Source organism: Clinocottus analis, unplaced genomic scaffold, assembly GCF_023055335.1.
Source record: "Clinocottus analis isolate CAN_PGR_092001 unplaced genomic scaffold, fCliAna1.0.p SCAF_26, whole genome shotgun sequence".
Classification (NCBI taxonomy): Eukaryota; Metazoa; Chordata; class Actinopteri; order Perciformes; family Cottidae; genus Clinocottus; species Clinocottus analis.
This window is the reverse complement of record NW_027175998.1, coordinates 102,501-112,223: the sequence shown is the minus strand read 5'-3', so window position 1 is coordinate 112,223 and position 9,723 is coordinate 102,501. Positions and strand designations below refer to the sequence as shown.

Sequence of the window (9,723 nt, the reverse complement as noted above, 5' to 3'; positions counted from 1 at the left end):
TACCCCAACGTCATGGCGTCATGGGCGTCCTTATTTTCTTCTTTGGGGTTTAATAACGTCCGCTTTAGTTCTTACTATGTAATTACTGCCATCATCTGGATTTAGTTTGCTCTTCTAGGGACCGGTGTGTCGGATTTTCCTCGTCAGTAAAATTCTCCTCGGGAAGATGAACAAACATCTTCTGCCATGTCCACTACCTAAACACTCCAGTGTGCTCTTTGCTCTGCTTATGTTAGACATAATCATTTCATTCATACCATTTTCCAATGGTGGAGGAAGTACTAAAGTTTATTACTTAAGTAAAATTAAAAAGTAGTTTACTTTTAAATTTACTTTAAGTATTAAAAGTAAAAGTACTCACGCAATGGGTTGTCTTTCAATGTTCAGGGCTGAATCATTTTGATAAAAAATGCAGATATAGCTACTGGTAATACTTATGCCTCTCCAGAAGTCACTACCACAAATTAAATATATATATATCTATATATATATCTATATATATATATATATCTTCTCTCTCTCTCTCTCTCTCTCTCTCTCTCTCTCTCTCTCTCTCTCTCTCTCTCTCTCTCTCTCTCTCTATATATATATATATATATATATATATATATTTTTTTTTTAAAGTCAGGGACATTAACACAGACAGGAAATGCATCGAAAACCTCCATGAGTCATTCTTGGGGCTGTATGATGTTTTTTAAATGGTGGCTCATATCCCAGGGCTCAGATGAGGCTGACTGTGGATCCATATTGTCTGTCGAATGTCGAATCCCTGATTACGTCTGTGATTGACGTATCACAAATACGTTTATTATACGCGTATGCGTTGCTTGTATACGTAGTTAGTTTAGTTTTATTGTTTACTACAAATACATTTATAATCGTGTGTTTGTGTTATTGTTTTCTTGCTTTCTCGCTGACTTTAAGCATATTTACATTTCTAAACTCTGTCTTCTCGAAGTCGGGTTGTTTGTGAACGCAGCTCATAGTGGGTGATAAACTCCATCTAGGGCAGTAAACTCACTGCAGTGTAACACAGATGTATAATCAACGTATTTGTAATACCGACGTAATCAGGGAGAAAATACGTTTCTCGTCAATTTAATTGAAAATGCGTTTTAGTTCTGGGGGAATGTAATTTTAGGAGACAGTGTTGAAATAGGTCAGATTGTCACACAGACCGACGAGCCCGCCTCAAATAGTTAGCTAACTGTAGCGTAGCTCGGATCCTACTACGAGCGGACCGGTGTTATCGTTGGGCCGCGGTGTATTCTGGGAGAGTCTCGCAACAACAGGAGCGGTGTGTGTGTGTGTGTGTGTGTGTGTGTGTGTGTGTGTGTGTGTGTGTGTGTGTGTGTGTACGTGTGTGTGTGTAGGTGTGTGTGTGTGTGTGTGTGTGTGTGTGCGTGTGTGTGTGTGTGTGTGTGTGTACGTATGTGTGTGCGTGTGCGCTCTCAAGGTTACTCTGTGGTGCTGAACGCAATCCATATTTTTGTGTCGGCAACATTTTGGCGAAACTGTGTTCATAAAATTTAACGAATAACGACACATATTGTAGAAATGTAGTGGAGTAAAAGTACAGATAGTAGCTGCAAAATGTGACGGAGTAAAAGTAAAAAAGTATGCACTATTATTTTTACTTAAGTAAAGTACAGATAAGTAAAAATTTACTTAAGTACAGTAACGAAGTAAAAATAGTTCAAAGGAAAATATACTTCGTTACATTCCACCACTGCCCTTTTCTCTGCTATAGTTTCCTGCAACTAGTTTCCAGTAACACTTATACATAGACTGTGGATAGTGAGTTAACTCTACTTATCTGGGAGGTTATTAATTATTATTTTGAGAGAGACATCATATTTATTACAAGGTTATCAGTATAAACCTGCAAGCACTGGTACCAATGGAAAAAATAGTCGTAATTCTGGCATCACTGAAAATACAACTAAACAGGTGTTTAAAGAGAAAGAACTCCATCTTCCTGTTATACAATACTTTTTTCTCAACATACTACTTGCATCTGATTCCTAGAAGCTTTTTTTTCTGTACTATTGTTGTCATCACCCACAGGATAATGAAAGCTGTAGTTCATAGTAATAGGAGCTGAATTACAGGCACACACAACGTGCGTCAGAGCAATCCTTATTGAGTTAAATGAAGCATGTGAATTTTAATTGAAAATGTTTTTGATGACACTTGCGTTAGAGCTATACGCTATAACACCTATTGTTGAAGGCTGTGGACTGAAGGCTCGCTGTAAAAGTAAGTGTGTCCTTTTCTTTATCAAATAGAAAATATTGTCAGATTGAGGTTTAACAATGTGTCTGTAAAAGTTTACATACACATTTTAAATAGAGTGGTAAATGTAGAAGTCAAGTCAACTTATTTACATACGCCAAATTTTCAAATCCCAAATTTACCTTGGGGGGGGGGGGGCCTTACAATCTGTACAACATACAACACCCTCACCAAACGGTGGCTAATTACAGTGAGATGAAGTATTGAAATTGGTATTGAATCTCTGTCCGCAGAAGCAGCTTTGACTTCCCCCAACTACATGCTCGTGGCTACTTCATAATAAACTCTGATATGTTCGGTTTTCCTCATCTTCCAGTGAGTGACTGGTTTAATGGGACTGTGTTCATGGAACGTTCGTGGCCGGAGGCAGAGAAGTGGTTGCTGGTTGTTGTGTTGGGACTGGAGATGGTCATGGGAGTTGTGGGAAACTGTCTTGTTCTGCTGGTCAAGGTCAAGGTAAGATGTTACAGTTGTTCCTTATATCGCTGTGAAATGGTATTTAGTTGTGTCTTTAAATACAGAAGATCAGAATGGACCATAAGTGGGAACTAATATAATGTTTTGGTTTTGTGTGATCACTGATTTTTGTGTGATATGTTCACTTCTCCTCTTCTGTCTTTTTTGTTCAGTGCAGGGGTCAGGTCTGCTGTCGTTATTGGCTTCCTTTCTTCAGCCTCACCATATCAGATTTAGGTACAATTTACACTGACACCAATGCTAGTGTAATTTACTTTCTGTAATTTAAATGCTGTAATTTACTTTCTTGGTGTATACAACTATTTTACAAACCCACCCTATTTGATTATGGTATAATAATCACATATTTCACAGTGTTTGACATGTAATCTTAGTGCAGGAAGTCATCCATTCTGATATTGAACCTTGTGTTGTGAAGGCTGCTCCCTCCTAATCATCTCCGGCTCTCTGTTGGCCATGCTGACAGGAGGTCAAAGGTCACCATGGTGTGAGGTTGTCAGCCTGCTCAAGTTTGCCTTCATCACGTCCTCCATCGGGAGCATAGGTACCAGTTCGCTCTGCACCCAGACAATAGAAAACAAAAGCTGGCAAGATGCCCGTCACAGAGGCTAAACAACACTATTGTTGGATCAAACTAATACTGAGAGCAGCATCAACCTTTTTTGTATTTATGATCACTAGCATCTGAAGCATCTAACCACTTCACTCAAGCAGAACTTGATTACTATCCTTGCATTAGTATACAGTAGTATGCAAAGTACAATGCTGTATTAATACCATAGATGTCCCATAATGCCTTTGAAACAGGTCTGTTTTCCTTTACAGCTATCCTCTGCGTGCAACAGCTGATTGGCATGGCCTCCACAAGAAGCCCTCTCTTTGTTGTCATGGTAACAGCCTGCTCGGCTTCTTGGGTGACAGGGGTGGTGTTTGGGAGTGTCCCAGTTGTCTACGCCTGGATCAGGTATGGCGCTTGCTTAATGCTTTCACTTAGGGTTCCAGGGTCAACATGTTCTTTCTACATCATGTCCTCTCTCTCATATAGGTACGACCCTGCAGAGATGCTGTGCGCTGTTTTTTGGGAGAACAGCTATTCAGATATGTTGGTTTACATTCTCTGCGCTTTCTCCATCTGTATCTTCCTCCCTTTCCTCCTCATTGTCTTCTGCTCTCTACTGAATGCCACTGGCTGCCGCTCGAGCTGCAACAGGTGAAATACCTGAGAAAAGATCATTTCAAGTGACATAATATAAGCTGGAAACTGGTCAATTTATTTTTTTTGTCATTGAGGTTGTTTAAATCAGGTCATGTCCAATCAAAAGTTACACATCCATGTACACAGCTGAAGTCAAAAACTCCGGAGTCATAATTAGTTTGAATTCATTGTGAGAATTGGATGCTTTTTGTTGTAGGAGTTTGAAATGTAGTGTGTTTGGCACAGTTAGTCGGATAAAACAAGCAATGTTAAGTTGTCTGGCACTTTGAAGACAAAGCTATTGATTCAGCAATCAGAAAAATAAGAATCTCACTAATCAATAATAAAAATAATCTTCCAACTGCAGACATGACAACGTTGACAAGTAAGAAAGCCTTGGTTTGAGACTCACTCTGAGTCTCTGATCCCTGCAGTTAGGGGAGGCGGGTTTACCAAATGCCTATATTCCCACTACTTTTAATACAGAAATGCTGATGAAATGCATGCAGTTTAAATTAGTACGCTGATAAAATAGTAGTCACAAGAGAAATTATATGTCAATCTAAGAAAAATCAAAGGACCGTCTGTCTGTATGTCAACAACTGTTCACACTTAGCAATGTATTGTGCAGTGTTGAATATGAGCTCCTGAGATACACAGGACTTATTTATTAGTAGTGCCTTATGTACACTGTGTAATGTAATGCGATGGGACTCGTATTAACTGTTACAACACCAAAGGCATGCTGGGTACACATTTTCTCCATCTTGTCCCCTCTTTTTCTCAGTGATGAGGAAGCAGATCTGTCTACTGTCAGTCCTCTGCTAGTTGCCTCCTACATGCTCTGCTACACCCCCTTTGTTGCGTCCGAGGTGAGACATGCACTCTCTCATGACACATTGTTTGTATCTACATGTTCACACATGTAAAAGCCACAGAATGAACACATTCTTGTCCACTAAGAGCTTGTCTTTGTTTCTTTCTCTCCATCAGCTGATCCTGCTGGGTAGGATGGACCCGTCCCCAGCACCTGATTGGTTAAGGACACTGTCATCAGTTATGTCATACCTGGACTGTAGTCTGAACCCTCTTATTTACTGCTCCAATCAGAATTTCCGGGAGGCGGGCCTGGCCCTGCTATGGACCAGAAGGAGAGCATCAGCAGAGCCTGTCCTCACTTCTATCATTAGACATGATGTGTACACGTGTGATGGATTCCACAATTATCCCCCAGAAATATTAGGAACCCAACAATAAGACATCTCATAAACAGCTGCATTTATCTGAGGTCAATATGTCTTACTGCCATGTTTTTATTTTTCCAACTTAGTAATCTTTGTAATATATAATATCAAGGAATTTCTTTTCGGCATGTTGAAAGTAAAGAAATACATATTCTAATTGCTACTTTTTTGTTGTGCTAACTCAACTAAAAGTTAAAAATGTTGAAATGTTTCAATTAAAGTTTTTTTAAAACATAAACCATAGCTTACATATATATATATTTATATATATATCTATATATATATATATAGATATATATAGATATATATAGATATCTCTCTCTCTCTCTCACTATATATATATATATATATATATATATATATATATATATATATATATATATATATATATATATATATATATATATGTCTCTCGACTACTATATATATATATATATATATATATATATATATATATATATATATATATATATATATATATATAGAATATAGAATTTTAAAAATTCTATACAGAATACCAGGGGCTTGACGTTCCAGGGCGGGTGACTAAGGGTCTTATTTCCTGAGAGTTCAAGTTCCCTCAGTGCACATACCCTGAATTTGTGTTAAATATTTAGATTTTTTTAAAGTGTTTTATTCTTTTTCCCCAACTTGAAAGTCAGAACGCATCGAAGCCCTCACCACATTGCCCGGAAAAATATCCGGATTGTGTTTGTACAATCTGTGTTTGTGCAACACAAGTTAATTTATCACAAGAAATAGCTCAATTCAGCAGAATTGTTACATCATGGTTTGTGGTTAAATCTGTGGCTCTGAGCACCAGACTATTTACAAGTTTTTGAGTGCACTTAAGACTCAGCTAATTTGTATAAACAGCGAATCAACAAATATGTCTGTTGGATCTTAATCCTTTTAGTGTGTGTGGGCCAAGGTGTGTAAGAGTTTACCAGATGATTTCAGATCATCTGAATCCATTCATGCAAAAACAAAAAGACATTTTTAATAGAAAATTTAATGTGAAAGTTTAAATGTGCCATTCACATCTTGATTACAATAGGTATGCACATCACACCTTTCATTAAATTGAGCAGGCTATTGAGAAAAGTGTTCTTTTGGGTTGTGGAAAATTTACTTTCACTATGTTTTGTTTTGAGTTCGACTTATATGCTATATTTACCCCCTTATTTTTTCTTTGTTCTACACTGTGCCATGTTGGACCCGATCTGTGATTTGGGTTTTCTTGCTGTGTGACTAATTGGACAACTACATGCTATGTAGCAGATATTATATTGGTGATATAATCAGGCCTGAGAGTCTGTATAAAAGCGTCTCTCGACTACTTCTTCTCTCTTCGGCTCGGTTGTTCTCACTCCTGCCGTGCGGCGCTCTGCGTCAGCGCGCTCAGGAAGCAGAAGCTGAAATGAAACTGCATCACGTCGCACACTTTGGACCAGAAGTGTCCGGTGAGCCGCCGGAACAGCCGGTACTGAGCAAGCCAGTGATCCAGCAGCTTCAGCACCACGAACCCCGCGCATGACAGCACTGCCAGCACGAGATATCTCCGCGTGCGAGCATCGCCGTGCGCAATCTGCACGCGAACCCCCTTGTAGACCGCGAGGGAGACGTGACAGCCCAGCGCCAGCTCGAAGCCCCGCGCGTGCACCAGCGCCAGGCCGTAGCTGAGGATCGAGAACAGTTCGTGCGCTACCGCGTGCAGTGCGCTCCACTTCGCTGGCCCGCGTTCGATAAAGCCGATCCACACTGGAACCCACGTGAAGATTGGTAATGTAAACCACTGGTCGAGCACGGCGGGCGCCCGCCGCAACAGCGCCAGGCGCGTCCACTGCACGGGTCCGTACAGGACCGCCATGATCGCGAACACCTCTCTCATGTAGCGGCTTTGCGACGTCTCCTGGACGCCTCTGGGCCACAGCAGCCAGTACAGTCCCATGTAGATGTAAGCCAGGTTAACCAGGCAGTTGCAGGGCAGAGCCAGGAAACCAGGCAGGCCAGCAACAATTTGCTCTGCATAATGATCATAAGACAAGTCCACCTGAACGTCGTCGAACAGGCTGGTGTTCGCCCAGACTACACAGAGCACAAAGGGCACGGACACGTGGAGCAGAGCCGACTTCATTACTGCTCGTTAGAAAACATAACCTGAAATGACTGAAGCTCTGAAAGCTGGAATGTTTTCTGAGAGACTGGGATCAAAAGTCGGAGCTGTTGTTTTTATTCCGGGTTTCAAAATCACATGGTTGAATTTGGAAGGTTCCGATTGGCTGCATTGCTGTCAAGATTAAACAGAAACGGTTTATTTAGGAGGAGTGGAGGGACGGTCCTACATGAAAAACAACAAATCATATTGAAAGCTCATTTAATATTTGCCATATTGATTCCCTGATGCTGCGGTTTAGGGCAAAGTACCACTACTTCCGTATTTCCGCTTCATGTTCGTGAATAGTAAACCAGCCTATTTGTAAAGATATACTGTACGTTTGATAACTTTGTTTTATGCATGCATCAATGACAACGGAAGTACATGTTCAATACTTTATAGTTTAGAATGTATGTGTTTTTACTTTTGAAATAGAGAGCAAATAGCAGACTTTGTATTCTTTTAATCAGCTAGTTATCAATATGTCATACATCAAAACAATTTGGTATCTTAATAAAACACTTAAAATGTTCAAAATGCCATATATGTTTTAACTTAGTTCATAAATGAAGGCAAACGAGCTAGGAGCACATAAAAGAATGATGGATGTGAAAAAAACCTTTACGGGTTCAGCAGTTTAAATGATGCATGTCGTGATTCTTGCGCCTGGTGTGTGCATACTCTGTTTAATATATCTGCCTTTTATTTTATGTGAATGCAAAAGGTGCTCCAGTTTTCATAAATATTATGCCAACAGGTCCTTAGAAAAACGACTGCAGAGAGAATACAGAGACAGCTATTTTGCCCAAACAGACTGCATGAAAAAAATGATTAAATGAACAACTGCAAGAACATCTCCTTAAAACACATAATTATACCATGCTCCATCAATCACTGATGCCTTCAGGCTATAGCGCAAAACACAATTTTACAGAAAAACTCAAATGAGTACTTTGTGTTGGTAGCTGAATTCTAGGTTACCCGCTCCAGAAAAAAGTAGAACTGAGAAGCAATGTGACCATATTAGACATGTTCATCTTGCATGAAGAAAGTGTCTTCTCACGGTGCTTTTGTCAAATTTGAACTTCCATCCACTGAGCTCGTCTTTTAATGTTCTTAGTTTCATACATTAACTGTCCAACTCCACAACTTTTATCTTCTCTTGGTTCCTCCAAAACCTGGCAAACAAAGATGTTAGTCAGCCAGCTGCATCTTCAGCATGTTTCTGGATGCTATTGAGACATTCATTGTAAACTCATTGCATTCCCCAAAAAAAACTAAATTGATCTAACCCTGATCTGTAATTTCACTTTTATTTCCTCCTGCACACTTCTTAAACAGTATGTATGGAATGTAGACTCATAATGATATTTATTAGGGGTGGGTGACAAGAATAGAAACACAGAATGGTCAACAAACAATCTAAAGGAAGAAAAGTTAACTAGATATTAAGGGTGTTTTCATACTTGGTTCGTTTCAGCCCTTCTAACTTACTCAGAGCGATTAGTCAGCATGTATTTGCAGATATGAGAACACTCCAAAAGAACTTGGACCCCTCTGCAACTAACCATACGAGAAAAATCTAAAAATCGGACATATCTGACATAAAGACAGTCAACAGTCATCCCTTTGTTTGTTGGTCCACTTTAAGAAACATACTTTGTTTAGTTATAGTTTCAAAAGGACCATCTGTGAAAACATCTTCAATAGCAATGCCTTTTATCAATACCTTTATATGAGAGGTGGTAAAAGGTTGATATGGGCCAACAGGAAGTCCTACCTGAAGCAGTGCGTGTCCCAGAGGAAGATGGGAAGCCACCAGCAGAAGGACGTCTGCTGCTGCGAGAAGCGGAGTGGTCATAGTTGTAGGGCTGGCTTCTGTAAAACAAACACGCAGCACAATTAACTAACAAGCTCTGAAAAGAGTTGGAAGTGGAAGAATTCCTGCTTTTATAAGTCATGTATTTCAATGTTTTACATTGTTTTACACAATGTTTTACGAATTATTTCTCTCTTTCCCCGCTCCTATCTCTTTACAGACCTCTGACGACCAAAGAGATATCCCAGCACCCCTCCTGTTCCCATGCCGGTCCAGAAGCCACTGCCTGTGCCAGGAGGAGTTTGGCCTCCTGGGTACTGTTGTCTTTGAGTGTAGTCACTATGGAAACCATAGCTTTGGTTGACACCAGGATTGCCTTAACAGAACACAAGAACAGATTCAAGATTTCAGCAAGATAGTTATAATCTGTATTCATACTACAGTGCTTATTCAGCTTTTTCCACAATAAACGAAAGCATAACAATCCTGTACATACTCCTTAACAAACGAATGTGTTACTTTCAAGGACTTA

The 9,723-nt window shown here is 39.7% G+C and overlaps 3 protein-coding genes across 6 annotated transcripts in view; 1 reads left to right on the top strand and 2 right to left on the bottom strand.

The window, feature by feature from the left end:
- The first annotated feature begins 2,643 nt into the window (after positions 1 to 2,643).
- On the top strand, positions 2,644 to 5,268 carry si:dkey-9i23.8 (galanin receptor type 1). The gene is made up of 7 exons (XM_068591964.1): positions 2,644 to 2,754; positions 2,928 to 2,991; positions 3,194 to 3,319; positions 3,601 to 3,739; positions 3,821 to 3,985; positions 4,758 to 4,842; positions 4,964 to 5,268. Exons 1-7 carry the CDS (start codon positions 2,644 to 2,646, stop codon positions 5,225 to 5,227), a joined length of 954 nt encoding a protein of 317 aa, XP_068448065.1. The 3' UTR covers positions 5,228 to 5,268.
- A 984-nt stretch (positions 5,269 to 6,252) lies between these two features.
- Positions 6,253 to 8,312, bottom strand: tmem187 (transmembrane protein 187). Its single transcript, XM_068591994.1, has one exon. The coding sequence runs from the start codon at positions 7,349 to 7,351 to the stop codon at positions 6,581 to 6,583; it is 771 nt and encodes a 256-aa protein (XP_068448095.1). The 5' UTR covers positions 7,352 to 8,312; the 3' UTR covers positions 6,253 to 6,580.
- Positions 8,313 to 8,440: 128 nt separating this feature from the next.
- The window catches only part of saraf (store-operated calcium entry-associated regulatory factor), a 5,432-nt gene continuing 4,149 nt past the window's right edge, over positions 8,441 to 9,723 (bottom strand). For 2 of the 4 annotated variants that reach the window (XM_068591990.1, XM_068591993.1), the window contains 3 exons: positions 9,414 to 9,567; positions 9,153 to 9,250; positions 8,441 to 8,550 (listed from right to left, as the gene is read on the bottom strand). In XM_068591990.1, the coding sequence (XP_068448091.1) occupies positions 8,446 to 8,550; positions 9,153 to 9,250; positions 9,414 to 9,567 (357 nt within the window). In that variant the 3' untranslated portion in view covers positions 8,441 to 8,445. Of the gene's footprint in view, positions 9,251 to 9,413; positions 9,568 to 9,723 lie in introns of all 4 variants that reach the window. The other 2 variants (XM_068591989.1, XM_068591992.1) reach the window with 1 other exon arrangement.

What these genes read in the sequence shown, in the direction of transcription:
- si:dkey-9i23.8 (XM_068591964.1), top strand. Translation starts at nt 2,644, where the DNA reads ATGGAACGTTCGTGGCCGGAGGCAGAGAAGTGGTTGCTGGTTGTTGTG. An exon ending in TGCCGCTCGAGCTGCAACAG is followed by an intron (nt 3,986 to 4,757) that starts GTGAAATACCTG and finishes TCTTTTTCTCAG; the next exon opens with TGATGAGGAAGCAGATCTGT. An exon ending in CCCCCTTTGTTGCGTCCGAG is followed by an intron (nt 4,843 to 4,963) that starts GTGAGACATGCA and finishes TCTCTCCATCAG; the next exon opens with CTGATCCTGCTGGGTAGGAT.
- tmem187 (XM_068591994.1), bottom strand. Translation starts at nt 7,351, where the DNA reads ATGAAGTCGGCTCTGCTCCACGTGTCCGTGCCCTTTGTGCTCTGTGTA.